The 25,096-nt window shown below is 38.0% G+C and overlaps 1 protein-coding gene and 1 long non-coding RNA gene across 2 annotated transcripts; both read left to right on the top strand.

Annotated features, from left to right (window-relative positions):
* Window positions 1–4,395: 4,395 nt before the first annotated feature.
* LOC122138534 lies at window positions 4,396–6,303 on the top strand. The gene is made up of 4 exons (XR_006155655.1): window positions 4,396–4,487; window positions 4,968–5,689; window positions 6,083–6,197; window positions 6,278–6,303. It is a non-coding gene; the product is annotated as an uncharacterized LOC122138534 (long non-coding RNA).
* Window positions 6,304–15,440: 9,137 nt separating this feature from the next.
* On the top strand, window positions 15,441–18,224 carry LOC122138517 (piggyBac transposable element-derived protein 4-like). The gene is made up of 2 exons (XM_042731770.1): window positions 15,441–15,884; window positions 16,510–18,224. The coding sequence occupies exons 1-2, from the start codon at window positions 15,572–15,574 to the stop codon at window positions 17,166–17,168; spliced, it is 972 nt and encodes a 323-aa protein (XP_042587704.1). The 5' UTR covers window positions 15,441–15,571; the 3' UTR covers window positions 17,169–18,224.
* Window positions 18,225–25,096: the final 6,872 nt, after the last annotated feature.

Here is a 25,096-nt window from a genome sequence, read left to right as displayed (position 1 = left end):
AGCATGTTTTAGCATGCTTCTAGAATGTTGCCAGCCTATTTAACACTTGTTGATGCTTTTTATTATGTTGCTAGGAGTCCATAACAGTGTAAAACATGTCACTTCCTGTTGCCAGCAGGTGGCGCTATGACTATAATCAAATATAGACATGTAGGTGTGTTCAGGACAGGACTCTTATCAAACTTGTTAATTTTGGGGCAGATTGGACACTGCATGCCTGAGTTACAGTAACTTCCAGCTTCACTGCATTCATAGAATTCTTTTTTAATTGTATTAATTGTTTGTTTTAGCACTTAGCTAAGTGTTGCTAGCATGTTTTAGTATGTTTATAGCATGTTGACTTTTTAATATGTTCCTAGGAGTCCATAACAGTGTTAACCATGTCGCTTCCTGTTACCAGCAGGTGGCGCTATGACTATAACTGAATATGGGCATGTAGGTGTGTTCAGAACAGGACTCTTATCAAACGTGTGAAGTGTGGGGCAGATCGGACATTGTTTGCCTGAGTTACAGCAACTTCCTGTTTCACAGCGAAACATCAAAATTTGTCAGGCCGCCAGGGACACGCCCCTTGACGAAAACTCAAAATCTTCGCAATTTAACGTCACAAAGGTCTTATGATGACCCTCACCAAATTTGAAGATTATCCGATTAAAACTGTAGGAGGAGTTCGTCAAAGTACGAGGCATGGAAATGGCAAAAACTGCACAAAAATCATACAGTAAATTGAAAATATCTTGCATCCTGTTGGGATTTGGATTTTGTACCAAGAGACTTTTTTGTAGATAATGGTGTGCTACACGTGTGTACCAATTTTCATGCATGTACGTGAAAGGTAACTCCAGACGCACTCCGTTGAAATTTAACAGGTGGCGCTATCGAGCCATTTTGCCACACCCACTTCTGAAACCTATATCAGATGTAAATTTTCGCCAGTTCTGATGCATGTGCAAAGTTTCATGAGTTTTGGAGCATGTTTAGGCCCTCAAAAATGTGATTCATTTCGGAGAAGAAGAAGAAGCGGAAGAATAATAATAAACAGAGCAATTCCAAGAGGGTCCTCGCACCACCGGTGCTCGGGCCCTAATAAACGGAGCAATTCCAAGAGGGTCCTCGCACTGCAGTGCTCGGGCCCTAATAAGAATAAATGCTGCGCGTGCACTCAGCATCACTCGCGCCACGCAAATCTTGCACGCAGACATTTTACACACCTGCGTTTAAATGCGGCTGCAATTTAATTTTTTTTAACTTAAATTCTATGTAAGCAAGTAGCGGCGGCTCCCTTTAAAATCACTGAAGTTGTCTATTAATGAAGCTCTTTTTTACATCATTTGAACTTTGGTGATTATAATGAGAGAACTTGAGTTTAATCGTGAGGACGTTTTATTAATCAGTCCATTCTTTAGAATTTCAGTGATTTAGCTAAATCGTGCAGGTTTAATTTATTCGTTTCTTGTTTTAATTAGGCCTAAATAATGGGAACGAAATTATACGGTGCCTCACGTTTTACTAAAATAAAGAAAATAATTTCTAAAACACGCAACAATTTCTTAGTCAGTCTACAGACAAATATATTTTCCCAAGAAGTTGTCTGTCAAAATAAAGGACAGGTAACGAATAACAAAAATGCATGTTTTATCAAAGGAATTTTAAAATATAAATTAAAATATAGGCCTAATATATGAGAATCCATGTAGCCTAGCTCACTAAAATAGGCTACCACTTTTAATGCTACGATGCAAAGTAAACCACAATTTATTTTGAATAACATAAAACATAATTCATATTATATAAATAACACTGCACACCTATTAAATGTGTCAAATCTAAAATATGGTGTAATACTGTGTAGCTTAGAGAAAATATAAGCACAGGCTCAGGCACAGGCTTGACATTTATCCTGCTTGAATTCGTTCTAAGAAATGCACATAACTTCATAAGTACCAAACTTTCATCTGTGAATACTAAATATTTTAACTATAATGTTTTTCTTTCATTTTCCCTGACTGCAGCCGTCAAATGTAACACATCAGCGATGCAAAACTGACGTCTATTTGCGAAAATGTGCTTTGATGCGCTTGTTTGAAAACTTGTGATTAAAGTGCCACTCAGCGGTCAAAAGCTGCAAATGCACTTTGCAGACGCCGCGGCGGCGGTACGAGCGGCGGTAGAAGTAATGTTTTGGATGTCCACCTACTGTATATGTGAACATTAAATAATCTTCTTTTAAGCAGTGTCTTTCTTTGTTTTTCCATAGGCTACATAACGAACCCAAAAGCACTTTTAAGAGCTTATCTATCTATCTGTCTATCTATCTATCTATCTATCTATCTATCTATCTGTCTGTCTTTCTCTGTTTTGATCTGTGTATTCATCTATCTGTTGAGTGTCTATATACATTCACATGATGGACTTTTGAGTTTGAAGAAGATCTGAGAAAAACTGATAAGCTCCTTGCAAGCTCAAGAGGTAAAATAAAGTCATCATACATGCATCGAGTTCAGTATATTTTCCTGTTGGTTTAAATTGTTAAGTCACAATCAATATTAATTTCGCCATGACTGTTAATGTATTGGTCAATAGTAAGCAGTTTTTAACCCTAACAAGACATTAAGTTATATTTCTTGAATTTTTGGCTGGTTATTTGTTATGCTCTTAGGGAAGACTGGGCAAAAGCAATGTGCAGCCTCTATCCTACTGTTCAGTGGAGAAAGAGGGACAGCCAAAGGGTAATACTTTACAAATATCCAAGAGCCAAAAGGGCTACTGTAGAAAGCAAGTATAATGTACTTACTGTATATACTAATAATAAATACAGATTTGTATAATGCTCCATATGTGGCAGGCCAAAAAAATGAATCCATAATCCATTCTATTTTATATATATCTATATCTATCTATCTAGCTATCATTCATACATTTTTTTTTTTTTTTTACATTTTTTTCTTAATTGTTTGCTATGCAGTATTGAAAATGATGTCAAATTGTACTTCTGTTTTGTAAATAGTATTAAAAAGAGACCACAACAATATATCTGGTAATGTTTACATCAAAATTTGTATGTATTGTGTGTATGTGTATCTCTTTTGTGTTTATTTCCTTCTCACATTTTTTTTAGCAGGTCCACTTGTTATGGAAGATGACTTGAATGGTGGCCCTGCAAATGCCTCAGAGACAGCTGGTATACACAGAAAAAAATATTGCTTTATGATTGATATTTGAATTGACTTTTTTATATAAATGTGAATAATTTCATCATTAGACTTTTGAGTGCATGCACAGTTATATACTGCTCACATGTAAATCTTGACTTTTTTAAAAATATGTTTACCGTACGTTTATGAATTTAACTTAATGTCCAACAGCCTCTTTAGCTCTTCAAGAATAGTATCTAAGGAAGATGATGCTAATGTTGTGCCAATTCAAGATCATCAACCTCGGTCTGTATCTAATGACTGGGCCATTAGAACTGAAATGAGGGAGGAGAGATGGAAAGAAGCTAGATCTTCTCTTGTGGAGAACATTTTGAAAGGAGAAGATGCAAGTTCCTCATCCTGCCAACAGTGCAGATCAAATGCATCTGTTGTGCGTTGTAGGGACTGCCTCCCTTACCCTTTCCTCTGTGCAGAATGTGATGAGAAATGGAATGGTAGCTTCTTTGTTCTCCTTAATAGGGATTCACTTGTCTCAGGTTTTGTACAACCTTTACCTCCATCAACAGGATTCTTCCAGGCAGCTGGTCAAATTTCTGTTAAACATCTTGGTAAGATAATTTTATTCTTAGTTGTGTTGTTGTTTTATTGTGCTCTTAACATATCATGTTTTTAAATATAACTTCTTTGTTGCACAGTTCGACTGCTGCCTGTAGAAATACCTGCCCATATTTGTGATTGCAGTAATGGGACAGTCCTTGTTTCTTCCCTCTGTAGACTATGCTAACTTTACATGACAATGGTCTTTACACTAGCCTTAACTGAAATGTTAAACAGATTATCCTTTATGACTATCCCTTTAACTCTTTGGAGATTAATTTAAAAGAATATGAGTACTTTCAATACTACATATAATCAAACATATACAGAAATATCACCCAGTAAAACACCAGTATTACCTGTTCTTCATTTCAGAGTGGAAAAATATCAGCCATTGCCTTCAGCTGCAGTTTCAATGAATGGGTTGCAGCAAGATAAGCAGTGGAAAAGATGTGTCAGGAGGAGTTTTTACTTGTCCAGCATGCACTCCGGACATGCTAGCTGTATCTGTTGATGGCAATCGCCAACACTATCGCTTTAAAAACAAAGCAAGGTACTTATTTGTTTGTAAATTAAAGTGATTTTCTTCATTTTGAATGATGTGTTAATATAAATTCTGAATGTTTTCCTCAATAGCACAGAGAAAAGGGAATTACTTAACCAACCTTTTATACAGAGCGATGTGGAGGTGTCTGAATTTGTGGACTATGTCCGCAAAAACAGTGACAGTATCACGTAAGTATTATGATTGACAAATATTACTGGTTAACTTGATTTCACAGCTTTTCTCAAACAATTTTACACATTCCTTAAAGTAAAATGTATTGCTTAGAAAACAATTAAACAGATCCAGAAGATATCAATATGATGCCCTCTGAAAACATATGTTTTACATTATGACTACTTAAGATGTTTGTGTTCATTGTTTTGAAATTAGCTTGCACTGAAGTAGTTGGAGATTGTGTAGTTTAAGAACATAATATAACAGTTAACAGTAAAAATGTACAACACATGGTGGGATAGATTTGTTTGTTTGAAGCATTAATACTTTTTGAGAAATCTATAAACTTATCTTGCAAAAGTTCATGTCAATGTTCTGTACATATTTTATCGTTTTTTGTTGATCAGGTGTTTAGTTCTGTCACAATTAGAGTGGTCTATTTAGCGGTGTATCTTTTGAGCTTTTTAATAATTTATATAATTTATATGATCTAGGTGTTTGGAAGAGGATTATATGGTGCATCACACTGGACAGCAGCAAAAGAATTGGCCAAGAAATCAAGCACCAAACTGGATGAGGAGGGATTAGAGATTGCTGTCTGTCGTCATGGCGTTCTCCTTACGGCCTTAAATATGTTTCGAGGGGAAATTTTTGCTTACCCCTTTTTTCTGCAGAAAAAACTTGCAGACATGTCACAAGGGAGCATCAAATTCTGCTGTTCAGATGTAGCCTGAAAATACTTCCCATATCTCCAGCGTATTTCTAAGCACTTCCCCGAGCTGCAGTCTTTACTGAACATGCATCCTTTTCTGTCAGTGATGCATGCCAAAGCACACTCTTGGAAATGTGAGGTATATTGCCATGTGTTTTAAGTATGTTATTATAAGAAATAATATAAAAAAATTAAAAATTTGAGTGCATTGTTTTTGTCGGATTTGAAAACTTAAGTATAAGTTTTAAGTATAGTGTGAAGTATAGTGGGGCCTACCAGGAAGGAGCTGGGTCAACTATTGGTGAGGAAGTGGAGCAGGTGAACAGCTTCCTATCTAGAACTGCTGTTACAAGCAAATACATGTCAAAATCAGGTATGTTGAATAAGGTATGATTAATGCAGAATGACTTTTGTTATATACACATCTCTCATTACATTTTCTTATATTTCTGTTATAGGCCGAGCACACATTTGGGACAAGCTCTGGTTAACAGATATGTAAAGGTATAACTTTCTTCTCAGTCAAATACTGCAGTTGGGATTTGTAGGTTTTACTAATTGATTCCTATCTATTAGTGCTTTAAGCAATTTTTGAAAAACACTGTTGAAAGTGGATCAGTCTGAGCACCACAACACTATTGAAGCCAAAAGGCAGTAGGGGACGGGAACACTCTAGATGGAGATGAGAAAGAGGGAGATTTGAAAAAAAAAAAAAAGACTGTTGGAAGAGAGATAGCTGAGAGACATTACAAAAGAAGGGAATATCACTGGAAAAAGAGCAATGAAGGGAGTGCTGTGTTTGTTTGGCTTGATTTTAAATCTCCACAGTGTTTCTCAGAAATCACTTACTGCACTTTTGAATGCTGGACATTTTAAATTTGACTTTTTATTTTGTAGACTCAGAAGGCTCTGCAAATGCAGCAACACAGCTTGGAAGAACTGAAGACAGAGCGTTCACTGCATGAAGATTGTGTTCATCAGTGGGTTTCAGATGTTCAACAATGGGTAGAAGGTATTATTTTGATTTGCTTTGTAATTATTCTTATCATTGGCAGGTAATATATATAGATGCTTTTGCATTTTCTTGTGTAGAAAGTGACCGACATGGGAGTGGTGGTGGGTTTCAGATGTAGAAGGTCTAACAGTCAGCATCAAAAGGCGTACACAGCGTCTGTACAGTCAAACAGGTGAAACACAAACATGAGGTGTTACATTATATATGTTTTTTTTTTTTTGAGTAGCTAAAAGAGTGCTGTAATGCCTAAAAATAATAATAAAAACAAAAGCAAAAAGCGGCGCCATTCTTTGCTCCTCAGAAGGAGTGAAGAGAAAAAGAAGCTAGTTGCTGCAGTGGAAGAGTACAACAGCATAGCAGATCCATCCCAGAAGCTTGGCTCAGTTGAAGACTTCTTCACAGCTGAAACTGTTGCTTGGCCTTGGCAAATCCCTAGCAGTACTGGTATGTTCTAAATAACAGAGCAATTCAATTATGTTCCCAGAGGTCCACCACCAGCATTATTCAATTCCAACCCTAATTAAACACAACTGCCTGTAATAATCAAGCAATCCTGAAGAACTTGACCAGGAACAGAGTTGAAAAGTCATATTCTATAAGACAAGTCTATGACGCTGATTTTTTAATGAGCAGGCACTGCATATAATGACTTTTTTGTTTTGTCAACCAGAATCGGCTCCATTTCTCCCCAAGAGGAAGGTGTTTGACAAGGTGATGGCAGTGAGACACCTTCAGGAAGAGAGAGGTCTAATTTGTAAGGAGATGAAACAGCACTGGACGGTCATGACACAGATGATGTCCAAAAACAGCACTGGACGGTCATGACACAGAAGATGTCCAAATTCGTAGCACTGATTAATGAAATAAGTTCAAAATGTAAGAAAGTCTTTAAACATTCTTTTTTTTTAGCAATTGATATATAGCATTTTATTTTTTGATAATGTTTCCTTTTGTTTTTCAGCTCTTTTTCACAGCTCTTTTTTTATCCAAAAAAAATGTGGAATGTGAATCAGACTTTGCCTTTTAATGTCACATAGAGCAATTAGATCAGAAGGCTTGTTTGTCTGTCGGTGTTGATTGTGTCAACTGTTCTGTAACTACTCGATGCCAGTGTGTCTTTGAACAATAACCTAATAAATTCCACATGGCTAATTACACATCTAACAAAACTACTCTCATGATTTAGATCAATGGAGCTGTCTACACTTAAAAGATCCAGTTATGCAGTTTACATTCAGTGTGTATTTTTTTTTTGACTTGTGATTTAACTTACTCAACTTACTATAAGTACTTATTGTACTTGTCCAAATTAAATAAAATGTAGTCCAAAATATATTTTTAAATACTCAAAATGTTATATTCACACACAGATAACTATAAAAAATATATTGTGTTTGCATCCAATGTATGTCAGTGTTTACTGCACAAAGAAGTGCACCATGGGTACATTGCTCTTAAAATAAAATGTAATTATTAATTTAAAAAATAGTAGATATTGAAGTTTTTTTTTATTAATCAATTATCAAGATTTACAAACTCATGAGTTATTAGTTTTAATCATTCCAATCATTTATTTAGTCTAATGAATGATTTGATGGATCTGACAATTCTGTTAAACATGTTGTATCTGTCTTACAGAATGTTATCTAAAATCAGCATTAACTGATTTGGGGTGCATATAACACCCAAAAACGTTTTAAATATTTATTTTAATATCCTGTATAATATTTGATATAAACACCAGGATGATGATAATTTGATCGTTTAAGTTGAGAGAAATATACTGTGTCCTACATTGTATGAATTTGTTCGGTCCTGGTATGTAAAGCACTTTGGCCAACGTGTTGTTTTTAAATGTGCTACATAAATAAAAGTGGATTGATTGATTTGTTCGGTCCTGGTATGTATATATATATATATATATATATATATATACTACTTATATATATATATATATATATATATATATATATATATATATATACATATATAAATATATACTACTTATATATATATATATATATATATATATATATATATATATATATATATATATATATGATTGATTGAATAAAAAACTACATATGATTACTGTAACAAGTTAGATCTATGATATTTGGAACAATAATGCACCAAAATATTATTGCATGTATATATTTAATGCCATGTTGTCATATACAGTAAATATGCCAAATTTCATTTACATGAAGGGAAAGCTGGAAAATGCATTACAAGAAGCTCAATTGGGCTATACCATGAAATTTAAACATAGATCCTGTACACAGTTATAAGCAAGATTATGCACATTACTGATGTCCATAACTTAAGGGAGAGCAAGAAGAGGAAATTTTGAGACTGATTTTTACAATGATAAGATTTTTTTTATTTTGATACTTTATATTGCATTTTTTGCACCATAATCTACACACAGGCTGTACCTCGTTAATGTCAGGGTTCCACCATCAACACTGTCCTCATCATCACTCCCTCCTCCCACTTGCTCGTTATCCCCGGAATATTAAATATCAGCACCTGCAGCTTTTCATCCTTATCACCGCCATCTGCTATCCCTCATCACTGCTCACCTTTATATGTCCACTCTCACCCTTCAGTCTTCGTCTGGTCTCGTCATCTCATGGAATACAGACTCTATTCCCTACACTCACCTGAGAATCCGCCACCCGCCAGTCATCTCCCAAAGATCGGTCTTCAGTCCTCCTCCTGTGATCCTTCACCCACTTCCTGTGATCAGAGACTCTTCAGTTAAGTCGACATTGGTTCTCATCATCCTGTTCGTTCTGATATTCTCCATCTGGTTCGGAGCATTCTGTTAATAAAGCTATTCGACTCACCACCTTGTCTGCCTCCTGTCTCATCCGTGACAGAAGACCAGACCGAAGATGCAGAATCCTACAGAGCCTGTGGGGAATTCAATTCAATTCAAGTTTATTTGTATAGCGCTTTTTACGATACAAATCATTGCAAAGCAACTTTACAGAAAATTAAGTTTCTACAATATTTAGTAGTAGTTTATCAGTGGTGACTGTCAGTTTATGTGTATACGGCAGAAATGTTCAGAAAAATCAATAAAAGACGTAAACAAACAGATAATTAACACTATTAACAGCAATTATGCAATCAAACTTAGAGCAAAATCTGGTAGTTCTGTATGTTGTCTCTGGGTTAGCATCATCTGAGGTCCTCTGAGGGGTTGGCATCATCTCTTCTCAGGTGTTCTGGATCCAGACTGGAGCTTGTGTAAATCCTAGTTACCACGGGATGTAAATCCTGTGGCAAAACAGAGAAACAAATAGAGACATAATTAGCGTAGCTGCTGTTCCAGCCAAGTAAAATTAATTAGTTTAACCCAAGTTAAAGAATAATAATGCAAATTTGATCAGATATAACTACAGTCCAAAATTATGAGATGCATTATTTGAATGCATACTTGGCCAAAGAGGTGTGTTTTTAATCTAGATTTAAACAGAGGAAGTGTGTCTGAACCCCGAACGTTATCAGGAAGGCTATTCCAGAGTTTGGGAGCCAAATGCGAAAAGAGCTCTACCTCCTTTAGTGGACTTTGCTATCCTAGGTACTATCAAAAGTCCAGCGTTTTGTGACCTTAGGGAGCGTGATTGATTGTAGCTGGTAGAAGACTAGTTAGGTACGCAGGAGCTAAGCCATTAAGGGCCTTATAAGTAAGTAATAATATTTTGCAACTGATACGGAAATTAATAGGTAGCCAGTGCAGAGACTGTAAAATTGGGGTAATATGATCATATTTTCTTGACCTGGTAAGGACTTTAGCCGCTGCATTTTGGACTACCTGTAGCTTGTTTATTGAGGATGCAGGACAACCACCTAGCAGTGCATTACAATAGTCTAGTCTAGAGGTCATGAATGCATGAACTAGCTTTTCTGCATCAGGAACAGGTAACATGTTTCGTAGCTTGGCAATGTTTCTAAAATGGAAGAATGCTGTTTTTGTAACATGGGAAATATGATTTTCAAAAGACAAGTTACTGTCTAATATAACACCCAGATTTTTGACAGTATGAGGAAGTAACAGTACATCCGTCTAATTGCAAATTGTAATCTACGAGATTCCTGTGTAATGTTTTCTGGTCCAATAAGTAATATCTCTGTCTTATCTGAATTTAATAGGAGAAAATTATTGGTCATCCAATCTTTTACATTTTTTAACACACTCTGTTAGCTTAGATAGTTTTGAAGTTTCATCTGGTCTTGTTGAGATATATAGTTGAGTATCATCAGCATAACAGGTGGAAACTAATCCCGTATTTTCTAATGATATTACCAAGGGGCAACATGTATGTTGAAAATAGCAGAGGACCTAGGACAGATCCTTGTGGTACTCCATATTTTACTGGTGATAAATGAGATGACTCCCCATTTAGATAAACAAAGTGGTAGCGATCGGACAGGTAGGATCTAAACCATCTTAAAGCCTGCCCTTGGATACCTGTATAGTTTTGTAATCTATCTATGAGTATGTCGTGATCTATGGTGTCGAACACAGCACTAAGATCAAGTAAAACTAGCAATGAGATGCAGCCTTGGTCTGATGCAAGAAGCAAGTCATTTGTAATTTTAACAAGTGCAGTTTCTGTGCTATGATGGGGCCTGAAACCCGACTGAAATTCTTCATAGAGAGAATTTTTTTGCAGGTAGGAGCACAATTGAGCAGACACAACTTTCCCTGATTACTGCTTTCCGCCATGGCCTGAATCCAAACATCCGTCAGCTGCTGGTAGTTTATGATGACTCCATGGGAATTGAGAACCTTATTCAAAAGACCATTCGAGTATCTCAACGCTTATCTGCCTGTGACAATCCGTCTACCACTGTCAGTCCTCCGTTCTCGGCTCCCATTGCTTCTCCTCCAGCACCTGAACCCATGCAAGTGGACTCCACCCATCTCACTCCTTCGGAGCGTCAGCGTCGCATCCAGCTTCACCTTTGTCTGTACTGCGGGGGCGACAACCATCTCATCTGCTCCTGCCCTGTTCGACCTCAACGACCAGCGGTAAGCTCCATTCAGATCCCTCCTAAAGTTGAATCCTTAAACCGGACCATGGTTTATCTGTTAACCTCTCATGTCTGTGTCTCAGCGCAAGCCCTCCTCAACTCTGGTTCATCGGGGAACTTCATTTCAACCCAGCTCCTCCAAAAACTGAACGTCCGCAAGCACCGTAATTCTCAAGAACTCAGAATCCAAACCATTCAAGGAAAACCGCTGGGTCGAGGTCGAATCAGTCATGTTTCTCCCACATTAACGCTTCGCATTGGTTGTCTACACGCAGAGGACATCTCATTCTTGGTGCTGGAGGAGTCTACTGCTGAGCTCATCCTGGGACGCCCCTGGTTGGTCCAACATCAACCCACCATTGACTGGAAATCCGGGGAGGTCCTTCGTTGAGGAGAAAACTGTACTCATACCTGCCTAGCTCCGGTCAAGAGGAACCCGAGAGCCCTATTTCCTCCCTCCTCTTCGTCTTCCATGCGAAAACCCAAACTTCCAGTCTGTTCGACTTCAGTGGAGAGTCCAGAAGTCCAGCAGCAAGTAGAGATTCCTGCTGAGTACAGGGTGTTCCAGGATGTGTTCAGCAAGCAGTTGGCTACCAAGTTACCACCTCATCGGCCATGGGACTGCGCCATCGACCTGCTACCTGGAGCCACTCTACCTAAAGGCCGTATCTACCCTCTCTCCATCCCGGAACAGAAGGCCATGGAGGAGTATGTGGAAGAAGCCCTTCACCAACAGTTCATCCGACCATCTGCTTCCCCTGCCGCTTCCAGCTTCTTCTTTGTGGCTAAGAAGGATGGAGGCTTGAGACCATGTATTGATTACCGCCATCTCAACTCCCAAACAGTCAAATTTAGCTATCCCCTTCCTTTGGTCCCAGCAGCCCTGAAACAACTACGTGGGGTACGTATATTCACCAAGTTGGACCTGCGCAGCGCATACAACTTGATCCGTATTCGTCGGGGTGACGAGTGGAAGACTGCTTTCGTCACACCCTCCGGCCACTATGAGTACAGGGTGATGCCTTTTGGTTTATCCAACGCCCCTGCAGTCTTTCAAAGCTATATGAACGAAGTGTTCAGAGAGTATCTCAATAGATTTATCGTGGTTTACTTGGATGATATCCTCATCTACTCATCGTCACTTCTGGAACACAGACGCCATGTCACTCTGGTCCTGGAGAAACTGAGAGCCCATCAGTTGTACTTGAAATTGGAGAAGTGTGAATTTAACACCACATCAGTGCAGTTCCTGGGCTATATCATCGATCAGCATGGAGTGCAAATGGACCAGAGGAAGGTGGATACCATCTGGAACTGGCCGCAGCCCACTACGGTGAAAGAGCTTCAAAGATTCCTCGGATTTGCCAACTTTTACAGAAGATTCATCAACAACTACAGTATTATCAGTGCTCCCCTGACCTCTTCCTTGAAAGGCCAGCCCCAGTCTCTGTCCTTCTCCTCCGAAGCCATCCAAGCCTTCCAACAACTTAAGGACGCCTTCTTAACCGCTCCCATCCTCGTCCATCCTAATCCAGATCTGCCATTTGTCGTCGAGGTTGACGCATCTTCTACTGGGGTGGGAGCGGTCCTCTCCCAGCAGCAGGGTGAACCTTCCAGACTCCATCCATGTGCCTTCTTCTCCAAGAAGCTGTCCCCGGCGGAGCGGAACTATGACATCGGGAATCGGGAACTGCTTGCTATCAAGCTTGCCTTGGAAGAGTGGAGGCATTGGCTGGAGGGAGCTAATCACCAATTTCAAGTCATCACCGATCATCGTAATCTGGAATACCTCTCTGTTCTCCATTCCTTCCAGATCACACACAGAATCATAAATGCAGTTATTTCTGAGAAATCCTGGAATAACTTCGTACAAAATGTCCTTTACTTGTTTTATGCCCCCTTCTATAAATTTACATTCATACAATGTTTTATTTTTATATTTAATTTTTTCATTAAGAAGCAGTGGTAGATTTTTAATCACATGTATGTCTTCACACTCATACTCTATTTTTGGCAGGAACTGCCTCCATGCCTCTAATACTTCCCGATATATTTCTGGTATTCCTCCGGTCATTGATTGCTTAAAGCCCATATACCAACCATTATCCCCTATTCCTCCCACGTCATCAATATATTTCCTTAAGAATTCCTTCCAACCATAATCCCATCGCCCCTCCCATATATTTTATCACCGTTTTTATTCTCATCGCAGCCCTTTTTATTTCTAGGTCCATCAAGTTTAAGCCCCCTTCCCATCTCTTACCCACCAATGTTCTCTGTGCAATTTTCACCCCTTTTCCCTCCCATATAAACTTAAATACAATTTTATTCAATTCATTCATCACCCACCCTGGCATTTCCATTACACTCATTACATACACACATACTGACAACAACAGACTATTTACTACTATTACCTTCCCATTTAATCTTAATTTCCTCCCTTTCCATGCTGCACTTACTGTTCTTATTTTATTAATCACCCCGGTCCAAGTCACATCTCTTGCCTCTTTGCTTTCCACCCCTAAATTTACCCCTAATGCTTTTATATATTTTTCCTCCACTCTGACCCCTACTTCTACTCTCTCTACCTCCCCTATATACATTAATTCAGATTTATCTACATTTGTTTTTGCCCCTGATGCCTTCCCATACCACTTCACTATCTCTAAAACTCTTTTTACACTATTTCCTTCCCTCACTGTGAATGTAGTGTCATCCGCATATTGGTTTATAGTACACATCCCTCCATACGGCAACTCAATACCAACTACTCTTTTATCCCTCTTGATTAGAGTGGCTAGAGGCTCTACTGAAATGGCATACAATAATGCAGACGGGGACATCCCTGTCTCACTGACCTTCCCACCTTAAACTTATCTGTTAGCACTCAATTTATATTTATGCGACTTTTTGCCTTCTCATATAGTCTCCTCACCCATCCCATCATTCTTACTCCAAATCCAAATTCTCTAATACCCTAAATAAGTATTTGTGTTCTACCCTATCGAATGCTTTATTCCAATCTTTCCCTAATACTATTCCTCCCTTCTTATCTTGTTTCATGTACTCTATCACATCCCTAACTGTCCCTATCGTGTCCGCTATATCCCTGCCTGGTATGCTGTAACTCTGTGTTGGTTGCACTATACTTCCTATCATTTTTTTTACTCTGTTCGCTAAAACTTTAGTCAATATACTGATTGGTCTGTAGTTCCCTATATCCAACCTATTCCCCTTCTTATACACCAAAGCTATCACTCCCTCTACCATTCTATCTTGCACTATCCCTGTTCTTTCTATCTCCTTGAACACTTTGACTAAAATCGGTGCTACCCCTTCTCTATATGTTTTATACCATTCAATACCGATCCCATCACTCCCTGGACTTTTTCCACTTTTCAACCCCCCTATTGCCTCTTCCACTTCCTTCTCGTCTATCTCCCTATCACACCATTCCCCATCTTCCTTATGTAGAATATTCTCTACGCTTTCTAAAACTCCATCTATACTTCCCTCATCTACTCCTCCTTTCTTATATAATTCTTCATAGAATTCTTGCACTCTCTCCAAAATCTCTACATAATCTTTTGTTGTTCTACCCTCTTTTGTATTTATTTCGTTTATATATGTTTTACTTTGTCTCCTTTTCTCTAGCCCTAAAAATACCCTGTACATTTCTCACCCTCTAATGCATATTTTGCCTTACTTCTTAGAATCGCTCCTCTGCATTTCTCCCTCTCATATTTTTCTAGTGCCATCTTAACCTCCATATATTTTTCCATACTGTATCCTTCTTCATCTTCTGCCTTAACTAATTCTTCTCTCAATCTTTCTCTCAGCACCCTTTCTTCCTTCTTCATCTTTCCCCTTCTTTTCTCACTATATTTTATACTAATTAACTTGATTTGGTCTTTTATTTCCTCCCATCTCTCCGCTATTCTACCCTCTAATCCACCGTCTCTTCTATACTCATCTATCTTCTCTTTTTCCCTATTTAATAGATCCTTCATCTGTATCTCATATTCTTCATCTTCAATGTACCCTGCATTCAATATCCACATCCCTCCTCCTACCTCCTCACTCCCTACCTTAACTCTTTCCCCGCCAAACACGGAATTTTCCGGGTTTTATGTAAAAACGCTTCCCCGCCAAACATGGAATTTTCCGGGTATCCGTGTTTTAGGTGGTATACGGTAAGGAAGACTCTTGCGCATGCTCTGAAAGAGTACATAACTTTTTGATCAAAGAAACCGACTGAGATCATCTCAAACATGAATGGAGTATGTTAGCGAGAATGTAGGAAAATATCTGACGGACAAATGAAGAGGTATACGGCTGATCAAGTACTGGAGGTGTTGATGGACTCAGAGTCCGATCGCTCCTTATTTGATCATTCTGAATCTGATCAGGACGAAGTAGTCAGTGAGACAGATGCACATGTCGTCACAGAAAGTTCTAGTCATGGACGAGCAGCAGATAGTTTGTTCACCCATCGATCTGGACGAAGACATAGTTCACCTGTGTGTCGAAGAGTGGACAGTGACAGTTCAGACAGTGATACTTCGGACAGTGAGTGGACACAGTCAAGGCCAAGATCTCAGTCGTCTTTCCCAGGTGGCAGAACGTGTAGAGGTAAGACAAGATAAGAAAATATTTGAGAAAGTGTTCTATTCTTTATGCACATGCACAATGTTGGATAATATATATATATATATATATATATATATATATATATATATATATATATATACACACACACACACACACACACACACACACACACACACACACACACATTATAGTGTGTGTGTGTGTGTGCATGCATTTATGTGGGACTGTGTGCATAAATATGAGCGTGTAATGGCCTATTTTTTTTCTCTTTTTGTGCACATTTACCACATTGTAATATGTATTTACAGGTGAAACTCGAAAAATTAAAATATCGTTCAAAAGTTTATTTCAGTAATTCAACTTAAAAGGTGTAACTAATATATTATATTGACTCATTACATGCAAAGAGAGATATTTCAAGCCTTTATTTGTTATAATGTTTTTGATTATGGCTTACAGCTTATGTAAACTCCAAATTCTAAATTAGAATATTGTAAAAAGGTTTTCATAAGCTGTAAGCCATAATCAAAGTTATAACAAATAAAGACTTGAAATATCTCACTTTGTGTGTGCATGTGTTCATATGTGTGTGTATTTATGTCTTTTTATTGAAAGTAATTCCAATTATTCATATAATTATTTACAGGTAGAACACAGCGAGGCAGAGGCCGGATGCGTCAAGTACATCGACATGGTGCTGCTGGTGATCAAACAAGGTCCACTGTGAACCATCCAGCTGAAGATACTGAACCTGATGATTCTGAGTGGCATGAAATTAACTGGCAGCCAAAAAACATTCCCTTCACTGAGAATCCTGGGCCTATCGGTGATGCTGCTGCTCTTGAGTCAGAACAACCTGTAGACTTTACCGAGTTGTTCATTTCTGATGCACTGATTCAGAACATTATTGATCAGACAAACCTGTATGCAGATCAGTGTATTCAGGCTATGGATGACACTTCAAAACATGCTAGATGTCATGCATGGAAGCCAGTCACAGTTTCAGAAATGAAAACTTTCATGGGCCTCCTTTTTCTCACTGGTATCATTCATAAGCCTGAACTTGAAATGTACTGGTGTACAGATGACATGTTAGCTACCCCCTACTTCAACAAGGTCATGCCTCGCAACAGGTTTGAAATCATATGGAGATTTCTTCACTTCAGTGATAATACAACAAGGCCAGACAATTGTACTGACAGGCTGTACAAAATCCGCCCTGTCTTGGATCACCTTGTGTCCAAATTCCGCAAATTGTATCAGCCCAAGTCAAACATTTGCATTGATGAGGGGTTGTTTCTGTAGCGTGGGTGCCTAGCTTTCAGGGTCTACAATCCCCAGGAACCCATCAAATATGGAGTAAAATCCTACATCTTGTGCGATTCTGATACAGGCTACTGTTTTAACATGAAGCCCTATTGTGGGGAAAGCGCTACCCTGGGAGACACGGTTGTCTCTCTTCTTGATCGCCTAGCAGGTCATGGTTACAGATTGTTTATGGACAACCTATACAACTCTGTACGACTGTGTGAGCGCCTACTTGATGTGAAAACCCATGTATGTGGGACAATTAGAAAAAACAGAGGTGAACCGCCGGTCATTCGAGATGTCAGAAATGCTGACCTTAGGATTGGGGAAACAATCATGCGTCACAACGAAAATGTGATGGTCTTGGCATGGAGAGACAAACAAACAGTGAAAATGGTTACAACATTCCATCAGAACAACATAGAACGTGTTGAGGTATGGCAGAGAGGCCACCAATAAAAAGTTGCAAAGCAAAAACCAGCATGCATTGTGGAATACAATCATGAAATGAATGGTGTTGACAAACTAGACCAAAACATTGTGTACTACCCATTTATCAGGAAGTCACACAAGTGGACAAAGAAATTTGTCATGTACCTGTTTCAGATCAGTTAGTTCAACGCTTTTGTCATTTACAAAGCGAAAAACCCACAGGGTAATTGTAACACTCTTCTCTCATTCATCCAGAGTGTTATAAAATCATGGACCAGCCAAGAGTATGCTAGTGGTGGGGAGAAAAGTGCTACTGAAAACACTCCAAGAGCACCATACAACACTGACCCAAAAAACAGGCTGAATGTCAGTTTTGCTGTTCATGAACTTGTTCCAATCCTGCCCACTCCCAAAAAGCAACACCCAACCAGAGGATGCAGAGTTTGTGTACGTAAGGGGTTGCGGAAGGAGACCTCGTTCTACTGCAAAAGTTGTGGCGTCCCCTTACATCCTGGGAAATGTTACTCTGTGTACCACTCAAAAGCAAATTACAATGCCTAAATTTTATATATTTTAGATTTATGTTTAATTGTAATATATTTTGGAAGGTTTTATATATGATGAAAATTACATCTGAATGTATTCTTCTTGAAAATGCCTTTTTCTCAGCTTTTTGTCCAGAATGTTGTGTTTTTGACAAAACCTATCTATGTTCAGGTGGCAATAACAAAATAAAAAATGAAGATAAAATAAAATAGTTTTTTTGTTTAAAAGCAGAGACTCAGATCTTTATTTTGATATGTAACATGTTCATATATTCATAGAAGAAAATATTCTGTGGGCCATTAAAGTTTAGCGAAAATCGTCAAAAACCCTGGCGGTGGCTGGCAACTTTTTAAAAAAATGCTGGCGGGGAAAGAGTTAATTCTGAACCTAACACTACCGTGATCACTTAAACTATTTCCCTGATTTCTTATACCGTCTATGTATCTAATGATTTCCTCCTCAGCTAACACTAAATCTATTCTACTCTGTTTTAATATACCTTCCCTTAACTGCCTCCTAGTAAATTCTCTTTTTTCCGGATTTTCATACCTCCACACATCTATTAACCCTTTTTCTCTCATTATCTGCATCAGCATTCCCCTCGACTTTTCCCATCTAAATTTTACCCCCTTGCCCACATCCAATCTACTACATTTTACATTGAAATCCCCCACTATAATACATTTCCCCACAAACTAATTTTTTTAATTCATTATGAATTTCCCTCCTGTACACTTCTATATTTGGAACATATATATTTATTAATCTAAAATTCACATCTCTATACATAAATTCAACCAACAAGATCCTTCCCCTCTGGTCCTTATACACCTCTCTTATACCTTCTACACTATATTTTTTAAATAATATTGCCACACCTCTTGCTTTTTTTGCTCCATTATTATAGTATATGTCCCCTCTCCACTCTTCTCTCATCTCCTTTACTTTATCCCCTTTTCAGTTTGTCTCCTGTATACAAATTATATCACTCCTATATGTAAATAATAAATTTTTCATCTTGCTTTTATCCCGTAACCCATTTATATTTATTGCAGTTACAGTGGCCATGAGAGTAACCTAAAAGAAAACAAATCAAAACCAAGAACACACGCACAATTAAATAACACATTTAAACATACATCACATACATTCTCGTGGTTCCTTTATCTGCTCAACCTGTTCTTCTCAGACTTCCTCTTTGCACTCAGTCTTTTAATCTTTGTTTTCAGACCTTCTTTTTTTTTTTTGCTCTGTCTCTCTCTTTTTCCGCGCTCTGCTTTCCATCAGTTCCTGTGCAGTCTTTTCCTTTTCCTCTTCTTTACCTCTTTCTTTTACATTGCTTTGACCTATCTCCTCCTCTTCCTCGATCTCTTCGGACTGCTCCATCTCCTCCTCCCCATCATCCTCTTCGCTGAAACTTTCAGCTCTGTTTCGCCATTCCATTTTGCTTCTTCTTTCACCATCTTCAGCTCCAGCTTTCCCTCCACCACTCACAACATCAGTTGTTTCCTCCTCTTGCTCCTCTGTCAGAAAACTGTTCTCCTTTCACCATATTCTTGACCATCCACTCGCTCTCTCTCTAGTCCCATCTATTCTCCACAATCTCTTGCATAATGTCCTCCTCCATTACACTTGAAGCACTTTAATTCAGGGCACTCTCTGATTATGTGCCCTGGCTTGATACAAAGTCTGCAAACACGTACTTGTCTATCATGGATGACACGGAAATATTCTGTTCCTCTCAGAGTCTCAAACGTTGTGGAGTATGGAAGTGAGCATACCTGTTACCCGTGAAGCGAACTTTTTAAGAAAACGTGTCCCATCAACTGTATCCGTTCCAGGCCATATTCCCCGACGTTTGATTTGGTGACAGTGGGCGTACTACCCACTCCTGTAGCTTGGCGAGTATCTTCTCATCCTCCTAAGTACACCGGCAAATTGATAAAAGACACCACCATATCATTATTCATTATATCCCTGGCATGCACCATCACTCCTTTCACTCTCACACCATCCATTAGTTTCCTCTTTGCCTCTTCATCCTTCATTGTGAGTTCATAGATCCTTTCACCTCTCACTCTGCAGCCGATCACTTCTCACACTCACTCTTCTTTACTCCCTTCAGTAAATTCATCATTGAAATCTTTTCTGTTCCCTCCAACTCTACCTCCACAGTCAGCTCTTTGCTGTACTTCTCTCTTGATCTTCCTTGCACTCCTCTGCTGTTTTTTTCTCCCTTTTCCCGCAGATTTCCTGTGACTTTACTTGTCTCCAGTTGTTTTTGGATCACTGCTTGTTTGACTTCTGCTCTTCTTTGCTCCTCCTCTTCATTCGCCCTATTGCTACTTTTTCTCATCATGGCTTGTTTTGTTTCTTTATCTGCAGCCATGGTGTGCATCTGCAGCATGCTTCAAGGAGAGAAAAGTCTAAAAAGTCCCCCAGACAACCTAAGCTGTCGGGGGGAATTTATCAAGGTCAACACTGACTTTCCAGCAACTAATGTCCCAAGCAAAGGTCAAATCTTAGAACCAAAATACTTCAAAACAAAAAATTAAATCAAACAAAAAGGATTCCTAAATAGCCACTCTCTCTGTACTGCAAGCCTATCACTTCCTGTTGGCTCTCTAGCGCCCTCAGGGTGGTATGGCCGTAAGCGAGGGCTGCTGCAAAGTGTGGGCTATTTAAAGATCAGCCAACGTAATTTGCACTATATTAGATCAATTTTGACGAAAAAACTAAAGCTTACAGCACCTGGGATTCCCAGGCGGTCTCCCATCCCAAGTACTAACCAGGCCCGATCCTGCTTAGCTTCCGAGATCAGACGAGATTGGGTGCGCTTTTTTTTTTTTTTTTTAATTGAAAATATTTCAGTTCAAAAATACATCAATTATTTCTTACATTATAAATTTTTGTTACAGAACCCTGTGAGTCATAAAAGAAATGCAGACATTCAGTGAAGTTTACATAAAAAGTTTCCAAGCAAACATAGTCCTTTTCACTCATGTAAAAAAGACATTCCCAAACCCGAGTCCTTTAAGATCTTACAGACATCCTGTGTAAAAACATTGTTAAAAACACCAATTTTCTCTTCTTGTTTAAAAATAATAATACAGGCCATGAACATACTTTTCAAATTTCCTTTTAAACACATGCCACACATCCATTAAAATATTTTCTCTCTTTGCCACCACCCTTCTTTCCCATATTGCACTCTTGATCAACATCACAAGTAAATTAATAAGTTTTTTGTTGTTACATTGCATATCCAGACCCAGCATCAGCACCTTATTCCATTCAATATATTCATTACCCTCCCCTGTCAAACTTAAAATCATACTTTTACATTTGCCATTAAAATTCTCCAATTCTTTGCAATATAAAAACAAGTGTAAAAATCCTTCATCATCATCGTTACAAACTTTACAAGTAGCACTTGGTTCGATTCCAATTTTGTTTAAAATAACATCTTTAAAAATCACTTTGTGTCTAATAAAATATTCAGAGTTTCCCAATTTTGTCTATACGAATTTCCCCTTCATATTTCCCCATATGCTGTCTTCTTTTAAATCATTGAATTTCTGTAACCAATATTCATTTACAACAGGTTTCTTAAAAACAGCATCTCTAAAAACACAATAAAAGTTTTTCACAGTACATTCATTAAAAGCATACAGTTTTTCCCCCAGCCTCACATACACATCTTTCCCATGTTCCTCCTCTTCCATGTTGTCAATTCTTTTTATCCACTCTTGAGGTATAGCATTCTTAATTACCTCATATTTGTTTGTAATCTCTTGTCTGCTATAATCCTCCTTTGCCTCCTCCATCACATCCACAATGTATTGCTCTGGTAAAAAACCCTCTGTTGAAATTCGTATAAAACATCTCTGACTTTTTGTGATTCCCACATCCCACCACTTCTTAAAAAAAACCCCTCCTTACCTTCCCTTGATTTAAAATGCAATTGTTTAAGAATAAAGGCTGATTTAAAATGTTCTCTCTACCTTGTGGCTTAAATGCACATTAGTAAAAATAAAAATTTGCCCCATGCCCCCATCAGTTCTTTATAAAAATCTGGCAGCCCCTACGTCATCCATTTTTTTGGCTTTCATCCATAAATGTTGTCCCCCATTAAAAATTACTACACTAACTTAAAAAATGCCCCATAGTTCTCTTCCATGCCGCTTCGTTTTCGTCATCCAAGTACTTTTTTATTATTTTCACTCTCAAGCTGTTCTTTCTTTGTTCCCATCCATTAACCCCAGTCCTCCCTTCTCACACTGGTCCTATTAAAAGTGTTGTGAGCTATTCTTGGCGGCTTCCCATCCCATAAAAAAACTAAAAAACATTTTTTCAGCCTTTTTTCTACCCACAACAGCATAGATGACACATATAAAATATACCACAATTTAGAAAACATTAAAACATTAAGAACTAAAACCTTCCCTTTCAAAGTTAATGTTCTCATTCTCCAAAAAATCAATCTCCTTTCAATCCCTCCTAAAGCTTCCTCCCACATAGTTTCTTCTGCTTCCTTTTCATCCCTCCCCATTAAAACACCTAAAATCTTTATTTCTTTTGTTTCCTTAAAAGTAAAGTGTTCTGATAAAACCAGTGCCCCTCCAAATTTCATATATACCGTTTTGTCCTCATTTACTTTAGCTCCTGATCCCCTACAATACTTTTGTACAATTTGCATTGCTTTTTTCACACTCTCCAGATCTTTTAACAATAACGTTGTGTCATCCGCGGTATTGAAAAATTTACTTTCCCCTCCCTCGATGCCGATCCCTTTTATCCCCTCTTCATGTTTTACAGCCAATCCTAAATGTTCCGCAACTTAAAGAAATATAAAAGAGCGAGAGCTGACAACAGACATCCTTGTCTTATTGATCTTGTAATTTTAAAACACTGTGTTAAAAACCTATTTTTAATTTTTGTTATTGCACCTTTGTATAAGATCCTAATGCATTTCATAAACTTCTCTCCAAAACCAAAACTTTTTAAAACATCAAATAAAAAACCATGCTCCACCCTGTCAAAAGCTTTCTCGAAATCTAAACTGATAATAAGATACATACATGAAAGGAACAAAGATGGGTTTATCATATCTTTTAAACTAATAGTTGTATCTGCTATGTCTCTTCCTTTCACTCTGTACACTTGGTTAGTTTTAAATTATACTCCCCCGGCATGACTATCCTTCACTATCTGCCTGGCTAAAATTTTTAGATAAAATCTTTAAATCAGTATTCAGCATTGTAATTGGTCTGTAGTTCTTTAAAGCTGTCTCTTTTTCTCTTTAAAACGGTCAATTTCATTAAAAACCCATTCCCATTCTTTGATTTAATTTCTCCTTTCTTAAAAACATCTAACTATACTTCTTTTAAAATGCTAGTTAAAGAATCTTTAAAAAAAAACTATATAAAAATTCACTCCCCAAACCATTCTATACCTGGCTTTCTTTTCTTAAATTTTTGTTTTTTTAATTCACTTATTGCTCTTTTTTATCTCTCTTCTTATTATCTCTTCATCACACTCTGTTTTGTCTACTTCTCCTACTGTTGCTTTTATTCGCTTTCAGTAACTCCTTCGTTTCTCTTCTTCCCTCACCCCCTCATTACTAAACAGGTTCTCATAGGATGGCTTTTTAATTGTCTGTTATATTGTCCGCAGGTGTTTCCCACTACGAGACACCATTTGTGCCTCTTAGTTCTGTCATCATTCCAGCCGGCCCTCGATAAGTGCGGCGGCCGAAGCGCGCGAGAATAAGCGCACCCTTTGCCCCGGTAATTACCCTGAGAAAGGGGCCGCTGAACCCAAAATAAAAGATTGGAGGATATGAAAAAAATTGGAAGCGGTAAAATCTTGAAGGCGCACCGCTAAGCAGTAAGCTTCAAACCCTGTAGTCGGGCGTGTGCGAAAATGTACAAAATTTTTCTTTGATCTAGAATCAATAAGAAGTTTTCCATTTGTATAACTGCAATTGCCGTAAGTCCGTCCATTGCACACAGAAGAGAGAGACGGAAAAAAAAGGGGTCTACCACCCTCCAGGTGAGCAAAATACTGCTGTTAGGTGGTCTTAAAACTGACAAACCACACAAAAAACTAGCGTAAAAGTCAAAAATAGCTTACAAACAAACACAAATTAGAAAAGAGAAAAAAAAAAAATGGAGGAGAGCCTTCCCTCTCCCAACTGCGACCAGCAACTTCCTGTAGCTCTCTGCCCCTCAGGGGTGGTATGGCCAAATGTAGGGCTGCTGCAAGGGTAATGGGCTATTTAACCCTCTGAGTCTAAGGGTATTTTTGGGGCCTGGAGAAGTTTTGTCATGCCCACAAGCATTTTTGTTTTTTTTCAGTTTTTTTTAAAATATCTAAAGGGGCTAAAGTCTAATCCCCTGAATCAGCAAAAACTGGGAAATAAAAATATGTGAGCACATGTATTTACATGATTGGTTTTTTGAAAAAAAAAATGTTATCGTGGTTAGGGGAAAAACAAAAAATGTTAAACCCCACTTGAAAAAGGGCAATAAAACACATACAAAACTTTGGGGCCCCGGGGGTTTTTTTGAAAACGGGAAAGCTTGTTGGCCTAGTTTTTTTTTTTTCTAAATAGTGAAAGCCCTCTTTTTACTCACTTACAAAAAACAAATATTGTTTAAAAATTTTTTCAAAGGAAAATTTTTTGTTGGAAAAAAAGTCTTATCAGGAAAAAGGGTCAACAAATCAGAATTCCACCTGAGAAGAAAAAGGGCCTGCATAATAGGTGAAAAAATTGACCCATTCAGTCCCTGTGCCCATGAGGGGGTGAGTTCAAAAAGAATGTGAGGCCCAAAATAAATGTATAAAATTTTAAAATTTTTTGTATTTATTTAAAAAATTTTTAATTATCCCACAACATTTAATATTCACTTGTGGTCGTTAAACATTTTTATTAAAAAAAAATC

This window comes from Cyprinus carpio, chromosome A3 (assembly GCF_018340385.1).
Source record: "Cyprinus carpio isolate SPL01 chromosome A3, ASM1834038v1, whole genome shotgun sequence".
Lineage (NCBI taxonomy): Eukaryota > Metazoa > Chordata > Actinopteri > Cypriniformes > Cyprinidae > Cyprinus > Cyprinus carpio.
Note: the sequence above shows the minus strand (reverse complement) of the source record. Positions and strands in the feature narration are given on the sequence as shown.